Source organism: Mercenaria mercenaria, chromosome 8, assembly GCF_021730395.1.
Source record: "Mercenaria mercenaria strain notata chromosome 8, MADL_Memer_1, whole genome shotgun sequence".
Taxonomy (NCBI): domain Eukaryota; kingdom Metazoa; phylum Mollusca; class Bivalvia; order Venerida; family Veneridae; genus Mercenaria; species Mercenaria mercenaria.
This window is the reverse complement of record NC_069368.1, coordinates 84,274,185-84,293,514: the sequence shown is the minus strand read 5'-3', so window position 1 is coordinate 84,293,514 and position 19,330 is coordinate 84,274,185. Positions and strand designations below refer to the sequence as shown.

The 19,330-nt window shown below is 33.2% G+C and overlaps 1 protein-coding gene across 1 annotated transcript; it reads left to right on the top strand.

The window, feature by feature from the left end:
- Positions 1-2,104: 2,104 nt before the first annotated feature.
- On the top strand, positions 2,105-18,452 carry LOC128559128 (uncharacterized). Its single transcript, XM_053550299.1, has 11 exons — positions 2,105-2,209; positions 3,400-3,754; positions 4,119-4,433; positions 4,900-4,969; positions 5,308-5,447; positions 13,539-13,610; positions 14,293-14,340; positions 15,376-15,414; positions 15,730-15,777; positions 16,244-16,437; positions 16,749-18,452. The coding sequence occupies exons 1-11, from the start codon at positions 2,144-2,146 to the stop codon at positions 16,824-16,826; spliced, it is 1,425 nt and encodes a 474-aa protein (XP_053406274.1). The 5' UTR covers positions 2,105-2,143; the 3' UTR covers positions 16,827-18,452.
- Positions 18,453-19,330: the final 878 nt, after the last annotated feature.

Sequence of the window (19,330 nt, the reverse complement as noted above, 5' to 3'; positions counted from 1 at the left end):
ATGGTAAAATTGATCCGGATTGTGTGACCATTGGAAGGGCCACTGTTCTTTCTCTGTATGAGGAGTCTAAAAAAGTTGACCATCTGAAAACGATGGCTGGGTACGGGTATGGATATACCAAACAAGAAACAGTTGACATTGCCACTGACTATGCTATCAGATTAGGTAAACGTACCAAATCCAATCCGCTTACTCTGGCTTGTTTGAAGGTTTCAGAAACAGATGGCCAGATGTGAAAGTACACAAACCAAGAAGTTCGGAACAGCTGAGAGCAAAGATGGCAAATGAGAAAAATGTGAACACTTACTTTGACAATCTCAGGGGAATACTAGACCAGTATGATTTACATGACAAACCCCACCTCATTTTTAATATTGACGAAAAGGGTATCTCGTTGGACCATAAACAATAGCACATATTGTTCATGTACATGCTAATCCACCGGCAGTCACAACTGGAAAGAGCAAAACAGTCACTGTCTTGGGCAGCGGTAGTGCCAGTGGTGTGGCCATTCCGCCCTATTTTGTATTTGCAGGAACGCGCATGAATCCTGACTTACTGGCGGGCAAATGCGCTGGTGCAGATGGAACAGTAAGCGAGACCGGCTGGTCCAATGGTGCTATCTCCAGACACTGAATTGAACATCATTTTATCAAGTACATTCCAGGTCGCACCAATGAACCTGTTCTACTTATGTTGGATGGTCACAAGTCGCATGTTTCTGTAGGGCTTGCAGAGTGGGCTCTGGAACAGAATATTGTCATTTTTGTCTTTCCTGCTCATTGCTCCCATATTCTTCAACCCTTTGATGTTGCCTGCTTTGGACCCTTCCAAAAATATATAACATCCAGTGCCACAAGTTAATAAGGGAAACATCTGCCACTATTTGTCGGTACAATGTGTGTGAGCTGGCGTGCAAAGCCTACACTAAGGCAGTATCCCCTGAAAATCTATAGTCTGGGTTCAGGAAGACGGGTATATATCCCCTGGATAAAGCTGCCATACCTCAAGACAAGCTTCTACCAGCTGATGTCTACCAGGAGTCTGCAGAATGTAGTCAAGCTAGTGAAGCTTCTACAATGGAAGGGGGCTTTGAAGTTAACAAAGATGAATGATGTAGTGTCTTCATGCAAGAAAAAGAGAAAGAACTTAAGAGAAAGAAATCAGAAACTGAAAAGCAGAGAAAAACAAGAAAAACTATGAGCAAAATAGTATCAGGAAAAGAGATGTCTACAGAAAGTGTAATAGAGCAAATGAAAGAACATGAACTAAGTCAGAACAAAAGGAAGCCAGAACAAATGCAAACAAAGGAGAAGTTAGTTAAAAAATTAATGAAAATCAAACTCTTGAACAAACAGTCCAGTCCGAAGCCAGGCCCACTGAGAAGTCTGCTGAAAGCTCATATAGATGTGAAATATCTGACTCTGAGTCAGACAACATGGACACTGAGCCATGCTGTGTATGCAGTGCACGCCAGCCTATTGAAATCTCTAGAAACAGGTCTGATAAGTTTGTTGAGTTGCCTCAGTGTGATGGTAAACATGGCTGGAGGCCCTGTTTACACTGGGTACACCTGAAATATTGTTGCCCCATAACTGAAGTTACTGAAGGTCAGAAATTCTACTGCCCTTACTGTGTTGACTATGAGGAATAGGCACTGACTTGTGAAAAAAAACTTATTTGTAAATAATTTACTGTAAATAAATCATTAATTACTATATTTTGTGTTGATGTTAAATGCTATGTAAAACAAACTTTTTTTCCTAAGCCTAATTGACAATTCTCGTGAGCACATAAACTGATGACGTCATCCACGAACTTGAAAATGAAAGTAAGTAAACTAACTGACATGCCTGTTTTGTTCTGCACATTTCTGCAAGGTTGATGGTATTTTTCACGCGTTTTGCATGCTTTTGAAAAGGAAGTTGATTAAGGATTTGATTGTAAGTATAAATTTGTTGCTGTTTGCTAATCTTATTCGAGTATGAACTTGTTGTTTCTTGTATCCACGAACTTTGACCAGACAAGGATATAACTCGCCTAATAGTATTATATTAAAGCTATTTTATATACCCGGTATATATATAGACAATATCGATTATTGCGTATGCATATACTGGATATAACTAGTTATTAAAGTTAAATGCGTACAATAAAGTACAAACAAGTGTGTCCTGCCATTAGAATGGATATAAGGTATCGTGTAAAAGTAAGTAGAATTTGCTTCAGCATTTCAGAAAATGATGTTCAAATCCATAAAAAAGAAAAACTGTTGATGGTTTTGTCTTTTTCTTCGCTTTTGTATCAGGCTATATTTAGGTAATAATGATATTGAACTAATTTTAAATTCGTGGGTTTCCAAATATTTGGGAAAAAAATTTTCAATGTGTTAGAAAACGGACCTTTATTGGTCCGGATATTCTTAATCATTATGCTCGTTAGTGGTGCTAACTTATGGAAAAACATTACATCTTCTTTAAGATGGAGTTATATTCTTAGGAGTATGCTTAAAATGAAATATATCTTTTTTAGCAAACTGCATGCCATATTCTTTAACTTGTATCATTATGTTTTATACATTGTGAAGAAAAACTTAAATCATGTATATATACACATAAACATAAGATAAATGTAACAGTAGAATTCATATCAAACATTTTAATTCTTATCCAATTAAATTGATCAGCATTTTATATTGTTGATCTTCAAAAAGCCTATCATATTACAAGATCTGTCAAATTGGCAATGGTTTGATGGAGACGAGTAAAAATGATATTGTTGTTCTAATTCATGTAATGAGCTTTCGTATTGTATAAGTCAATACATGCACATTTAAAAAAAAGCAAGTTTATGCGACTGATATGCTGTGAAATGATGCAAACAATCAACATTCCATATAGGTTTAACAATTACTTTCGTACGCCCGCCTGTTTAGCATAATAGAGTGAGCGCAGATCTACAGATCTCGGGCTCATGAGTTCGATCCTCAAGCGGGACGTATGTTCTCCGTGGCGATTCGATAAATGGCATTGTGTTTTACATTATTCGTCCTCCATCTCTGATTCATGTTGGGGAGTTGACAGTTACTTTCGGACTTGTGCCGAAACCAGGAGCACGGGTTAGGTTAACTGTCCTCTGTTTCATAACTGAAATACAGTTGCAAAACGGCGTTAAACCTAAAACAAACACACAAACATTCTTAATGGCAGATGTACAGTATACAACAAAACATGCGTAAATGAAGATATCTAGATCATTTACTGTGGGTGTTTAGTTTATTATTCAAACAGAATATAATTTCCTAATTTACATTTTAGTAGTTAAACGTGTTTCAATTAAAATATAGTTCACCTAGTATATTACTATTTTACTGATGAGAACATATCTTTTATTTTGCAGATGAAGTTGTGCATTGGTGTAATTATTCAATTCATCCTGCATTACGTCGTAATGAATTATTTCTTACTGACACCCACAAATGCTTTGGAACAACCACAACTGATCCTTAAAGCAAACAAGAATTCAATTTTAAATTCACAATTTGCGTCATACCTGGAACGAGTTAAAGTCTTGAAGCCAAATAATCTTTGCTCATTCAAAAACTTAACAGAGTGTCATTACAGTGAGGAATTATATAACCTTTATTATGATACCTGTTTCACAGAACAAGTTTGCCCAAAAGAAAACTACTATTGTATAAACGGTGATGGATACACAATTCATATATGTGGGCAATTTAGTGACTGTACGAAAAGTAAGTACATGTAGTTCTATTTTACTATACAGAATCGATTATAGTGAAATATCACTGCGCGCTATTACATGAAAAAGTAGGTAAGTTAAGTCAAAATGCATGCTTACATTTGATATTAAATTTACTTTAATTAGTCTTTGCCTTATGATAGTTTTGCGACGCAGTGTTATGGGTAATGTTACATGTGATTAGTTGACACTTTAAATGTCATAAAATAAAAAAATGGCAAAGGGGTAATTTTACCTAAATTTGTTGTATGCTTATTTGCTTCCTCTTAATAATAATAATAATAATAATAATAATAATCGTCATCATCATCATCATAATCATAATAAAGACTTTCGTCACATTTATTTGATTACAGGGAAGAGGAACATTGTTTTGTACAATGTATCAAATCCTGATTTTGTTGACGCATTCTCCATTCCATGTCCTGACGGGTATTTTCAATTCAGCTCAGGAAACTGCTTCTACGCATGCGTGAAAGATGACTCTATCGTTGTAATTAAAAAATCAACGATAGATACTCATGCTCAGGGCTACTGCAATTTCGAAAGAAATTTCTGCAATCCGGATGGCTTCACGTCTTTCCCTCTGGATTCGCAGCATGATAATTGTGTTGATGTAAGCTATAATGATCACGGATTAAAATGTGATGACAACAAAGACTTGATGCCTAGTAAGTTAATATAACATGCCGTTCAGAAAAATGATTGTGAAAGTTTGAAATATCGATCCAGCAACTGCACATACATCTATGCAATAATGCAATTGGCTTTAATTATATTGAGCATTTTCATAACTTCTCTAGACGGAAACAGCCAAAACTTTAAAATGTCAATAGCATGCTTAAATGTATTGAAATGTGAAATATACAGTGTTTTTTTTCTCAATACGTACCATAAATTTGTCGTTTTGTAGGTAAATAGGGAGGTCACAATCTAATACATTAAGCGGAAATAACGTTCGTAGCTTTGACTTTTTACTTTAACAAGTACATTATATAATCATTTCGGATAGGATCGCACTGGGTATTTGATGTTTGCTTCAAAATAAAAGTAATGTTGTAATACAATGTTTCTCAAACACATAGCGTTTCTCAAGAACAAGAAAATGTTTATTTATCATATACATTTGTTCTTCAGATTGCTCCTGTGTTCCATCATGTATGCCTGGACAAGTCAGGACCTACGATAGTCATTTCGTATGCCAATGGTAAAATATTTTTTGCCGACTTATTATAGAATATGTTATGTTGCGTATATCAACCCCGTTACATTTTCAGGATTTATTTCATTTTGCATTTGATAAACATAGACTTTACAAATCTAGTGAGCAACAAATCTTAAATAAAAAGATTGGGTGTTTTTGGATCGTAGAATTTTAAGAGTTATTAAAGGAACTCTCACGCTTTGATCATATGAACAAATTTATTTCATCGAATTCTGAAATTACTCTGCAGTTTTGTATATTTATGCTAGACATGATTATGTTTTAAATAACTTTCAAGGATAATATTGGCTTTTAACACATTCTATTTGCCTTATTTTTAGGCGTAACGGCAGCGGGTTGAGTTACGCTACCCTGACACCTTTTGTGAAAGTATCGGTGCCTGACGGAGTTACGACAACTCATGGTTACCATACAAGTCAAACTGCCGAAACGAACGATAGGACGAAAGACGGCAATCAAGGTAGAAAAACATATTTCAGATTATTTTGAAAATGTTATTTAACCTGTAACACATTGATAGCTCGCAGATCAGTTTTTAAGTCAATTACTCATTGTGTTTATTTTATTTGTTATTGATTGTGGTAGAACATTCCGATAATTCTTACAAATACTACTTATTTTATATACTTAATTAGGTCATTGATGGTATTTACTACTCTAGCAAATTTCATAACATCGGAATGTTTTATCCATTAAGTTTTGCATAAATGACCTTATTCACTATTATAACTGGTCAGATATTGCAAAGTTATCAGCAGATAATGTTTTGATGGAACTTTCATTAATTGTTCAAAAATGTTAATTACTTTCTTTACCTGGTCAGCTTACTGTTGTTGTTTACAACTTTAGCAAAATGAATCAAAGTGGAATGTCAAAAAGATTTGACCTTAATTATTTTGTTTGTTTCAGTACCAGTCATTTATGTACAAAAATACCCAATAGTGACTGATTCTACATCTGATGTTTACGGTTATTTAGTATATAATGGGTATTTTGATTGCCTTGTTTTTGAAATTGCTATAAACATTTTAAATACTTGTAAACATGTTATTACTATGCAGTTTGTGAAAAGGGTATAAATACGAAGGAAAAATGATTAGAAAGAGATCAAATTGAAGAACTGAACTAGGAAGAGAGATAAAATTAGGAGGATAGAATTAGAGAAAAGGAAATATTTAATAGAAATGGAATCTGATAATTGAACAATACGAGATTGGGATAGAGAGAGGGTTAAGAAATGTTGAAGATTTGGAAAGGGTTCTTAGGTTATTGTAACATAGAACTTTTCGGCTAAGAAATATTATTTTTTAAAACAGTTTGGCGTGGGACAAACACTGTTTAAGAAGCTGATGTATCTATACCTGGATCAATTTTTAGTATAATTTACCTTGTAAATAAAATCGTGTGTGTTAAAAACTATTGATTTTTTTTAATCTATGCTACATACAAAAAGGCGCATGGTGCTACAAATCAGCACTCCTCCTCCTCCTTATTTTAACATGTCGAATAAGAATATTTTGTCCGATGAGACGAAATGCTTTTCTATGATCTATAAACTGTCGTCATATGTAGTTTATCTTATACAATATTTGGAAAATCTCTGTTTCAATGTATTACCTGCTGCCAGTTTGCAAATTATATTTGATTATGTTTAACTTTAAGAGGAATTTGCACTATTTGATGCGGTTGAATGTTTACAGTTATATAACTTTTCAATTGGTTATAATTTTATTGAATTTTTAAGAAAATAATGTTTGGAAAAAGTTTGAATATGTATGCTCACAGTAAACTTAGTGCTGAATGTTGTCAGGAAATATGACTGTAGGCTGGTAGCATGTACAAGACTTACATTTCATTAGCAAAATTGAATACAATAAAAAGCTTCTTGATTATACATAGAAACATACAACATGCATTTAAATTTATTTTCAATCCTGTGTGAATACACAAGAACTACTGCCACTTGCTAACCGTACTTATATGTAAGTTGTTTTGCAGTTTGAATAACTTTCCTGCATGTTTATATTTTCTGGTGTATAAGGCTAGCAGAGACTGTTCGCCGTCTGTTAATTTTATACCATCTCCCTTCCTTCACAACACATAAACAACTTAACTTTCTTTTGGTGCATAATTGGCTGATAAACATGATTGTTCAGTTCCTTTTGTAATACTGTTACATCACATTGTTTGCTTTTTTTGTAGCATATCATATTTGATTGCTTACAAGTCACCAATTTGTTGTGAAGCTTAGTCATTCTGTTGTGTTCCATTTTGTATTAATGAGCATTACCAGCTATATAATGCGTGCTTAAAATCCTTATTAACTTTTCTTGGTTTTCATGAAACAGAGCTGTCGATCATCACTTAAGTACTCCATTAGTTATGCTATTTTGATATATTTCATTTGTCAATGGGGTTTATTATCAGTAACTGTTCAGTGTATTTAAATAAATGTCTTATTTACCGATTCAGATTTGAGTGGAGCCAATTTGATAAGGGCTAAAATATTCTCTCTCTCTCTCTCTCTCTCTCTCTCTCTCTCTCTCTCTCTCTCTATTCATTGGCACAATTAAGTGTACTGGAAAACAACAGCGTGAATTTGAAGAAAAAAAAACTATTCGAATATGAAATACTAAACAATAAGTTACAATTATTTATGATAAACTTATTATATAAGGCTCAAACACACTAAACAGCTGTCCTTTATTTTATATAAAATTGACATATTTCCAGTGGTTGTAGCACACATCAGGACCCATTTTGAATTTTATAACTTACATTTTCTTGAAGAATATTGTCATTGCTGAATAAAATTCAAAAGAAAAAAGGGGGTCATGTTTGATGCGAGAAACATATTTTCAGTCAAACATACAAACTGTAAAAAATTAGCTAACAATGAGACCCAAATTTGCAGAAGTGGTGGTATATGATCTATGTATCCATAACAAATTCTGTTATGGTATTATTTTTTTTATGAAAATGCTACCTACATGTCACACATACATCTGTCATGTGATTTCAGCAAATGATTGCAAAGAAGATACTACAGAGCAAATAAAAATGAGGACTATTTAAATCCGCCATTATCAGGATGCATGTACCACGTGACTTTTTTGCTAGTCAGGGGTGTCAAAAACATGGCGGATTTTTCAGTAAATGAAACATTTTCTTAAATACCTTTTCACCAACTTGTTCAAATAAAAGGAAACATAGATGAGTGCCATCTCATAAGAAATTTCAACACTCGGCTACAAGTTGTTTGTTTCAAAGTCCGCTCGTATGCTGTAAAAATGCAACCGCGCATCTGAAGGATTGAGGATGTTAAGACGGGGGACATTTTCACAAATTCAATAAATTAACATTATGTAAGACCGAAAAAGACAGTCTGCGACACAGATATTTGTACGAGTATTATCCTGACATATACACCTTACGAAATTACAAATAAGAGCATTCTATAGGTTCGGGGCCAGATTTATGAAAATGCTAAGCAGGGGTACCGTTTTATCATTTTTCTTAATGCTGAGACGGGGGCATGATTTAACGATTTGGTAGTTGTAGTCCTTTGTTTCATTAAACTGCTACTTTTCAGTTTTTCCATGTTTATACTGCTTACTATAAAACACTCTCATTATATGTCTGGTAAAATTCAAATGGTCATGTCAAATGAAAGTTTTTTGCCGACGGTAAACTGTAGAATTTCACCTAAGTAAAATACTTAATTTGACTGATTTAATTGAAAATGCACCAACTTTCACTTTATGTGGCAAGTTGACGCTTCTTAACAGTATAAGTACATTTCTAGATCGGCTTTGGAAAAATAGTTAGTCTGTTTTTATATCGCACTGGCGTTGTCTTCATTACTTAAAGGCGCTCGTGGTAGTTTTTTCGGACGGGTCGATATTTACCCCGACACCGTGCTAATTTGGTTGTTCATAATCCCTGTACCGTACATCCGTATTCGGGAACTATCTGTTTTGTTCTGAAATCTATGACATCAAAATACTGAAAACTGAAAACTGCTTTATTTGATTAAACGCCTAATTTTACACATAGTATATTCACTGGCGTTGTACATTGAGTTATACCTGATTTATATAGCGCCCAAGGCGCTTTACATAGTTCAAATGCAGCCACACAGGGCGCATAATTCATCCTCTACTAGTACAGACACAGAGCGATCTGACCAGAGGGACAGAGCGAGACAAAGCCCCCACGACAGAGAGATCAGAAATCAGATACAGGCTTATCCGGCTAACTTAGCCTAGCTCGTTTCGAATAGACAGCCTGGTTCTTTAACGTGCCCAGTGTATAGCACTGATACACGCAAGGATTGCCTGGGTTCCTGACCAGTACACCTCTAGTGTACCTCGAGTACAAAACACTCCAGAAACACGTAAAAATCCGCTTATTAAGAAATCTGCCGTTTGATAATTTGATATATTTCTAGGTCACATGTTCAAATCATTGACGTATAAACACTGAAAAGAGTTTCCGCAGCATTTGTTGAGAAGCCTTTTACCTGCACCCTTCACCCTACTTAGTGGGTTGATTGGCCAAATGGAGTAGATAACCCTAAGTGCTTTTAAGATCAATATGTTAAAGGTTAAGGATGCAGCAGCCGGAATGATTCCTCTCTGTTTCTTCCTTAAAAAATACAGAAAAAAACCTGGTCCAGTTTCTTCAGAGTTTATTCCAGATGTTCCTCAGGTGAGCTACCTAAGGCCATTTGATCCTCTTGTTAACTATCTTTGCCTTAAGCTGTGGACAAAAACAGAATACTGTCAAAGATTTTGGCTGAATATATGCCATTGTTTGAAATAAAAATTGATTAGTAATACGTATTTCGTACCAACCTGCGTTCTATAAATGCACACTACACTCCATCCCGTTGTAATTTAATTTAAGCCAAATCTAATATGGTGGCCTACAAATTTTCTTTTTGTTTTAGATTAGGTAGACATAAGCAAATACATGTGCAGAGTTTGATTTAGTTCTATTATGTGAAATTTGATAAAATAGCAGAAATACCAACTTAACATTGACAAAAATATGAAAAAGTAACCATCGGTCTGCTGAACAACTATTGTTCTTTTTTACAAAATCAATTTCTTTTGACTTCTTTGTGCATGTCTCCACTAGAAATATTGTTTTCTGTTATAAAAATGTTTAAATTCTAAATTTATACTAGTTATTGTACTTCACTGAAACACATGGTAGGAGTATGGAAATTTTGAAAAGTGTACAAAATAGCATCATATCTGAGGACAAATAACACTGAAACAGTGCTGGTGACCTAGTATTTTTATTTCATTTTTCAATACATCATAACATAAATCTTGTAATACAGAACATTTCATCAAAATCTATTATTGCGAAAAAATGACGAAACTGCCGCGAGCGTCTTTAAGTAGTTTGTTCGGTTCAACTTTCGATATCAATATTATATTACTCTGACTGAAACAAATCTGTAACTGTAACTCTCATTCCTTTATTTAAATTTATTAAAATGTAAACCATTCTTACTTTTGCTTTGCTTCATAAAGAAACCACTGAGAGTGATTGAGCAATTCTGCACAGCAACGTTAATCTTGTATTCAGTTCTTTTTATATCATAATTGGTGCTTTTGTATCGCTTTTATTGGAATAGATATTTTCAAACTGCAGTTTAAGATACATTATCATATTTTCAAAGCCTTAAGAATGTTATATAGATATTGAATTATCAGAGTATGTGCCGGTAACCTCTTCACATGTCTTGTGAAATCATAGTAAAAGTTTGAAAATTAAAGTTAAAGAACTTCTGTTTAAAAGAAAACATAATTAGAGCCAATATTTATCAAACAACACGTTGCAGGTTTAGCAGACGCAGTAATCATTTTGATACTTAATCATACTATAAAGAGGTCGATCATCTCAATGGTCGAGTGGTAAGAGTCGCCGACTTAAAATCACTGTAACCTCTCTCTCACATAGGGCCTTGATTCGAAGCCCGAAACCGGCTATATCTCTTACGTAAGAAAGATTTGAATCTGGTGTCGGTTCCTTCCAGGAACGATAGTTCGTTAAATTGACCACAATACAACTGGCTTTAAATTTCATAAAATTAATATAAATAAATATAAATATATTGTGAGTAAAGTAAAATTATGTATGAATGTATGCAATAGACCAAGTTTCTTAGTATGTTGTTGCAAAGCAAATGGCACAGAAAAAGAATTAAAGCCTGTCAATATTATTCCTTTTTGATCTAGAAAAGAGATGAGAATCGGTTTCAAGTGTGTATCGCAGTCCGATTCTTTTCTTAAACGGCTTAAGACATTTACACTTCAGAAAAATAATATTCTGTAGGCTGTATAAGTTATTCGAACCAATACTTTTTTATCAAAAATATCATAAAGTAACATTTTTGGTAACAATAAATTCAAATCATAATCAGGTTGATATTTAATCAGTTACAGTCAAGACAGTGACCTTTAAAAGCTCGAGCGCAATCTTTCCAGGTTGTAATGACTCAATTTACATTCAGAAACAAGAATTATCCTTAAATGCATTTTTGTCACAAACTTTCCTTTTTGTGTATGCGAATATTAATACAATCAAAAAAGGAAGTAGCCAATTTATTAATGTATTAAATGCCTTTCAGTTTAAATTAATGAAGAACAATAATTAATAATAAAAATAAAGGGGAAAAGCGCTACCTTTACGACCAATGGTAAATTATACTTGATCATTTGTAAAAATTCGAAATAATTCAAATTTATTTGATTGAGAAGTTGGACACCAAAGCATACTGTAGGGGAATGCTTAATGGTCATTGAAGCATAAAGTTTTTCGCAGGACCAAAATATCCCTTTACCATCTCCTGAACATCAGGGTATATCAGCTGTGAAATATTGAAAGTAATCCACCTTATACAATTTCTGTAAGTAAGGGCAGATGGACAATGTGTGCAATGCTTAATATAATATATGCCAATGTAGGGTCGTGGCCTCTTTCATGACGCAGAAGGCTTTTTCTGGGATATATGCCCTTTCACATTCCTGGCACACAAATGTCTGAAATGCAAATGCGCTTTAGTACTACAATAATAAGCACATTCCGAACAAAATGATTTAAAATAAGATGTCTGAAAATACAAATTTATGATCAACAAAACCAGTACCATTTTCGATTTCTTTTGACAACTGTTACTTACGCTCATGATGCGCCGATGTATCTTATTCCTGACTAAGAATTCAGACAGATAACGCTTCCGAATTGTGTTCTTTATGATCAGAATTCAATATAAACTGTTGCTTTAAAATAACTTAAGAGTATCTGTTACAAAGAATGGTCTAGACATGATATTTTACTCTAAGGTACATGTTATTTCAAAAAGACAAGGCTATATACACAATGTAGTTGCGCAAAATAAAGGAAGAATTTCATAAAGAAATGTTTCGAACCTCTTTAGTTAAAGAAAAACAGTATCCCTGCTTAGCATTTTCATAAATCTGGCCCCGGGAGCTTATTTTGTAATTTCGTAAGGTGTATATGTCAAGACATTACTCGTACAAATATCTGTATCGCAAATTGGTCTTTTTCGATATCATAAAAGCTTAAGTTATTGAATTTACGAAAATGTCCTCCGTCTTAACATCCTCAAATTTGTTTTCTTCAGATGCGCGGTTGCACTTTTAGAGAAAATGAGCGGACTTTGAAACAAACAAAAAATGTAGCCGAGTATTGCATGTTCATGTGAGACGGCACCCATCTATATTGCCTTCTATTTGAACAGGTTGGTGAAAAACTATTAAAGAAAATGGTAACTTTACCGAGGAATCCGCAATGTTTTTGGTACCCATGGAGACTATAGATGATAATCACTCATCTAAAACTATTACATATACACAGATGTATACACAAAACCTACAGCAGTAAGAATATTGTATAAGATCGTAAGATGCGATTCCTGCCATCTGACTGTGACTAAGTATATGAATGAGTGGGCAAATAAGAGGTAGGACAGAAGGAGTGTATCCAGATGTGAGTGAGTGAGTAGTGAGTGAGCGAGTGAGTTTATCATCGACAAATTGTTTAAGCATTGAAGACCTCATTCGATAACAAAATCAGAAAGGAGCAGTTGTATAATTAAAGGTCATTATAACAGTAGCTAGATCTGGTATTTGTTTTCGGCTCTCGCGGCTTTTGCTAGTTTGGAACACACTCGCGCCTCATATTTTCCGACCTGGCTAATTAACTCGAGCCGAATACAGCATCCCAGATCAAGCTACTTATAAAATAACCTTATTATATTGACAGAATATTGTTAAATCCATTCTAGCAACATTGGCACATTTAAAGTAAACAAAGAATGTTAACAATTGACCGTTTTAATAGCAAATGAGTCAATTCTGAACGAAAGTATTACACATTTGCTTGACTTTTTATTACTGATTAGGATTCCTTAACAAGTAAACACACGTACACAATATTATCCAGCTGACGTGTTCGCCATTTCATAAAGTACCTCGAAAGTAAAATGTCCTAAAATGATTTTGTTATTTAGATAATGACCAGTCCTTGTCCACACTGGCGTTGGTAGCGATTGCGATAGTGCTGGCGGTTGTGATGGCTATAGGTATATATTTCAAGATGATTGTTAATTTTCAGTTTAATTAATAAATGCCTATAAATATTGCGCTTAAATGTACATTACCTTTAAACCGAGGTTGACGTTTCAATGTCTTTCTCTAAGTGTTTCACTGTACTTGTGACAGACATGTAAATCTTTGAAATAAGGTAGGTAAATAAAAGTTAGAATAGGAACGTTTGGAAGCGTAGATCAAAACCGAGTACAAAAATAGCAGACTCAGTTTAATGGGTCTGTCCGTGAGAGGTAATGAAATATGCGATATTAATGAAACATACTAGCACCGGCTTAAAAGATATTCTATTCAACATTTATATTGAATGGAGTCCATGATCCCATAAGACAAGAACATATAACAACAACCAATTCTAGGTACTGGGATACATTTACATATTGCACCTAATGACTGCTGTTGAAATATTCAATATAACAAAATAGCATAGGACGTAACCAGCAATATAGTTATTCAAAAAATCCGTTCATATAGCATTGAAATGTACCTTTTTTTATTTAATAGCTTATACACGTCATTTTCTTCTGGTCAGTGTACTTTAATGCATGGGAAATAAAGGAATAAATAAGAATATTCGGAGTTAATCTTACATTTGGCAGAAAATCCATTTTACATATATAATGCAGTGTACAAATAATTTGTGGCTAATAATTTCAGTTGTGATTTCCCTAGTTTGTATGGCTTACAAGCTGCTCCGTGAAAAAGGTAAGCATTTTCTTTGCTATTTTCCCATGAAAATATTGACAATCTGTTTCTTGTTTACTTGTTAGTGTTACATTATCACCCTTTAATTTCCTACTGTTGTTACTGCGTAACGTTTTGTGCGATGAACGGTTACTTATTTATAGACTTTCCTTTGCTTTATAACTTTCAAACGGTATCGGACACATTGCGTTGGTTGAAATGTATGATAACTAAAAAGATACTTGTGGGTTTCTGTATATAGGAAATGCATAATTATGCAATAAATAATATCCCTGTTTACAAGTAAGACGACGGAAAGGTTTTGGTAGTTTAGACATGAATATACACAATTTCACTTAAATTTTTACACGAGTGTAACTATGTTTAAGAGCTTCATTATGCTATTTTTCTGAACAAAACACACACAAGGGTGGAAACAATGCAGGCATATAGTTCAGTAAGAGGTCCTGGCAAAAACGGACATAAGTTAAATAATATCTAGATCTAACTATCACAAAAAAAAAGATTGGATACATGTACCCATGTTCGGTTTCTTTCTGGTGTAAATGAAAGAAGCTACTTATATGTCACTGGAAAAGTTGTGATAAATGTGACTTTTGTTACCTTTCTAGTTTATCTTAATAGATAGTCTCTCTTCAATAAAAAAATAAACCTTTTTCATAATAATTGTCATGAATTGTATTAACTGTTGCATGATTTGTGTTATTTATGTAAAATTCTACTAAAGTGAATATATAAATTATTTAAATTTGCAATCACAGATTGTTTGAATTCTTAGTCTTCTTAATATCAGTTTATTTCAAATAGAGCATTTCTGTACTAAAACTGTCCATAGTAACCTATACAACACTACTGATCTCTAAAACTGATAATGTATATATTAAAGTAGATTTATTCATATTTAGAAAAAAATAAGTCCATAGAATATTAATCTAGGAAATGTATTTAAGCTACAATGATAACATATTTGCAGAAAATGAAAGGTTAGAGTATAATACCGCTAATAATAATAATTCAATTTCATTCCCGCTTTAGATAACCGTGGAGGCCCTGTCTTGTATAGCAGAGCAGAAGGTAAGCGTAACGAAAGCAGTTTTTTCTTGTATATTAATAGTATGTGTTGCAGATTGATGAAATATGCACAGATTCAAATAATACCGCCAGCATACTGATTATAATGAATGTTTCTACGCTTTAGATATAACCTTTTCCGTGTTCTTTAAAAAGAAACAATTGCTGTTAAAATATGTAACCTTTTAGTACTAAATTATTTTTTTGCAATTTCTCTGATAATTTTTGTTTATATTTTATTCAAATGAATGTAGTACATGTACTACATGTACTTAACGAACTCTCAAATCATTGCATGTTTTTTCTTCTCAACCCTAGACAAATCTGATGAAGATTCAGTACATCTTGGCAACGGTATTACACCAGGTATATTTGCTCTATTGTTAAAAATGCAGTTTTGAACATCTGAAAACAAAATAATACATTACTAAAACTATTGTGGAAAGAGTACATCCAGATTGAGGTCAATATGTTTTTAGAAAATGTTTCCGCATTAATGGACCTCCTTTCTTGAAACTTGGATGTAGTTATCAATACTGGTCCGCCCTTAATATACAAGATGATCTTCTAATCAAAAGCAACAGAACCAAGCTTTGTATATAGCAAGGTAACCAGACTTTGACCAAATCTGTTCTTTTATGATAGAATGAAAGATATTTAATTTCATTAATGTGAGAAATTAGTTTCTACCTTTACCTTTTATATTTAATAAAACCAATAGAATAATTCAAGAAAAACATTGAAACAGAACAATACATATTAATCTCTATATTTTAGCTGATTGAAAAATGTAGTGTATTGACTTTGTATTTTCTTAAAAATGTAATTGCAGGTCCAGTTATAAATAAAAAGAGTAAAAAGGTGATAAACAATACGACTAATATTCAAGCAAACGGCGATGTTTACGTTCATCCAGGGAACGGTCATGCAATGCCAAATATCAATTCTCAAGACATAGATTGTGAATTTGGTTCTAGTCGTTGTGGCGTTGCATCTGTTGACGAACCGGAAATGGAAAATCTCAAAGTATGTTACTTGTCACAGTATTACATAGATACAGGCATTGTCAGCATATATAACAGTGAATTCTTAATTGGACAAAAATAGTGGATCCACGTATGTATGGAAAACTATTTAACAGAATCGATATTAGGCTATATATTTTTACACAATAAAATGAAATATACTCGTAGGTATAACTGCTATGCATTACGTACATGTATGTTTTCTCTTAGTGTGTGTGTTATAGAAAAATAACTGTTAGAATTTGTTTGTTTCTGTTCACATAAAGTAAACTGAACGATGAGTACAATATATAACATACATCTTCATTTTAGCTTACCTGTGAGTATGGCGAGGAAGCAGATAGTGCTAATTTATCTTCGGAGACCACTTATGTGAAGAGAACATACTAACTCGGCTACCTTACCATAAAACAGGTTATATAAAGAAAAGATGCCTGCAAACAAATGATTTGTACCAGCCAAAAATCGGGCAAAAAGTAGCAAGTAAACTAAAAGTGAACAGCGCATGAAAAGTTATAGAAACAAATACGGTTAAGATTGTGCCAAAGACCACCTGCGACCAGAGATCATCGGCTCTAAATATCTCCATAGCATGGTCTTTATATACATGTTTGACTGTATGCTGCAATTATTAATGAAGACTATGTAATTGGTGGGTGAAATAGAATGTTCCCTAAAATGGTGAATGAAATGAAAATTAATAACCATACAGAAAATGGTTTGATTTAATGCTACGCAGTTTTAGATAAAAAAAACTAATAATTTTTAAATATTTGTTAAGCTGATGAAGGGTTGTTGACATGCACTTGTTTCAGTCCTATTTTCAAAGGTGTATTTCGACCATAGAATAGTATTATTATTATTTAAACTAGTCGGTTATCATGTGTGTAAAGTAAGTGGTGCTTGAAGATACATTATATACAATTTAATCAAACTATATCCTTCAGTATGTGAATAACTAGCCAACAAAGCTTTACATTTATATAGATTATTTCAATTTTATCTATGGGGGCATCACTTGACTCAGAATGAAAGTTTGAAGTAAATACGATATGAAAGGTTTCACTCATACACAAGTGTGAACCTTTATGTGATACACGTATATATGTATAAAATTATAAAAAACTGCATTGTATGTTCTATTTATACATGTCTCTTGTCAGAAGATTTAAGAGTACTCATTTCTCGAATATTCATTTGAGTATTACGTCCCCTGACTCTACTAGTGCACTAACTATCATTTTTGAAAAGTTTGAAATTATTTTACCGCTGAATTAGTCTCAGACAAAGTTATTCTACTTGTGACCTTGAACTTGGTGTTGCAAGTATACAGATACTACTAAATTGCATATATGTACAAAAGTAACTATCCGCAAAAAACAAATTATATGTGACTTATAGTGTTCAAGCATATAGCATTATGATATTACAAGGTTGTATATAAATTATCTCTGCATTTATATGAAAGTAGCATTATTGGTGTGACTGGATTTTAGTAGATGATGTAATAAGTAGTTGTTCGATTTGATTAATGCTGCTTTAAACTGATTTTAAAGCTTTAAAAAGGCGATTTACAGACAATTCTATGAACTTTAAGTGAACATGATACTTTAGAATGCTTTGTCAATGCTAAGTTCTAAAATAATAAGTCGGCTTGTTTAGTTGAAGCGCAGTTAGTTTTATCACCGTCATTACGACTCATTGTGTCAAAGCTTGTCTTGATTTTGCATTTGTAGAATGTAATATATTTGTACTATGTTTTTCATAGTGTGCGATATGTATATTCTAAAAAAGGTAATTATATGTCACATGTATCACCTTGTTTGTACTAATTACAGTCAACCAATGATATACCTTTTCTTGTTTCTTGTTGATTCACCCTTTCATACTGCTTACTACCTGCTGCAAATATTGCTTCCGGTACAATCGAAAAGATTCATTTCCGTGGCAATACTATTTTTATTGCTGAAGGAATGTTGGCCATTACGGCCACAGTTTAGATTTTCCTTTGACTGTAAATGCATGTTGAATACCTAAACAGGAAACAGTATTGTTTATAAAGTACATTTTTCAGGTGTAGCTTTCATCTTGTTATATTTGTATGAAATACAATAAAACATTGATAATGAATTATTTAACCATGACTATGAAACAAGTAAGATTTTTGACTTATTAAATAAATCAGTACCTCATTTTTAATAGTTGAAATACAAACAAATGTCCACAAATTTCCCTGAAACATCTATTTCATTTAAAAAACAAAACATGACTGTATAGTTATAAGCAAATATCATGATATTTTAGTATCAAAGAAAAGTATGTGATCAAAACAAATGTAACCAATCGTGGTCCTCTATAATAGCAGAAACATCAAAGGCACATAATATATTGCATATTTTCTATTTTAATTTTACATACATCAGCTTGGTTCTTGTTCTCCTGATATTAAGAAGATCATCTCGTATATTACGGATTGCTAACCAATACCCTAGTATTCAGTTAGCTGAAATATACAGCAGTAGAAAAGTCCGTTTCACTGCAAATGCATTCTGTAACAGACTGCAAATATTTAAAGCCTGAGAGGGACTAGAGAACAGGCAGTATAAGCTGACCTTTATGCTCTACCTGAGTACATTAAATTACGTAAACTGGAGCAATTTGGGAAAATGACACGCTCAGAGTACCCCGGATCCTCGATATATTGACTTAGTTAGCTTCAGGCAATATTTTTTATGCTTACGAAAAGAAATCTAGATTTGTTCAACATCATGATCGGTCTATCTTACATCTTTCTCAAAATATGAGCTCAATAAATGATAGCGCCAATGAAAGGTAAAACTTGCACCAAAAATCTTATATTTGCCCTTTTAACAGCAGCCGAATGGTGAAGATAG

Coding starts and splice junctions, on each gene's coding strand:
- LOC128559128 (XM_053550299.1), top strand. CDS start 2,144: ATGCGTACAATAAAGTACAAACAAGTGTGTCCTGCCATTAGAATGGAT. Junction 4,434..4,899: donor CAACAAAGACTTGATGCCTA/GTAAGTTAATAT, acceptor TTTGTTCTTCAG/ATTGCTCCTGTGTTCCATCA. Junction 13,611..14,292: donor GGCGGTTGTGATGGCTATAG/GTATATATTTCA, acceptor TAATAATTTCAG/TTGTGATTTCCCTAGTTTGT.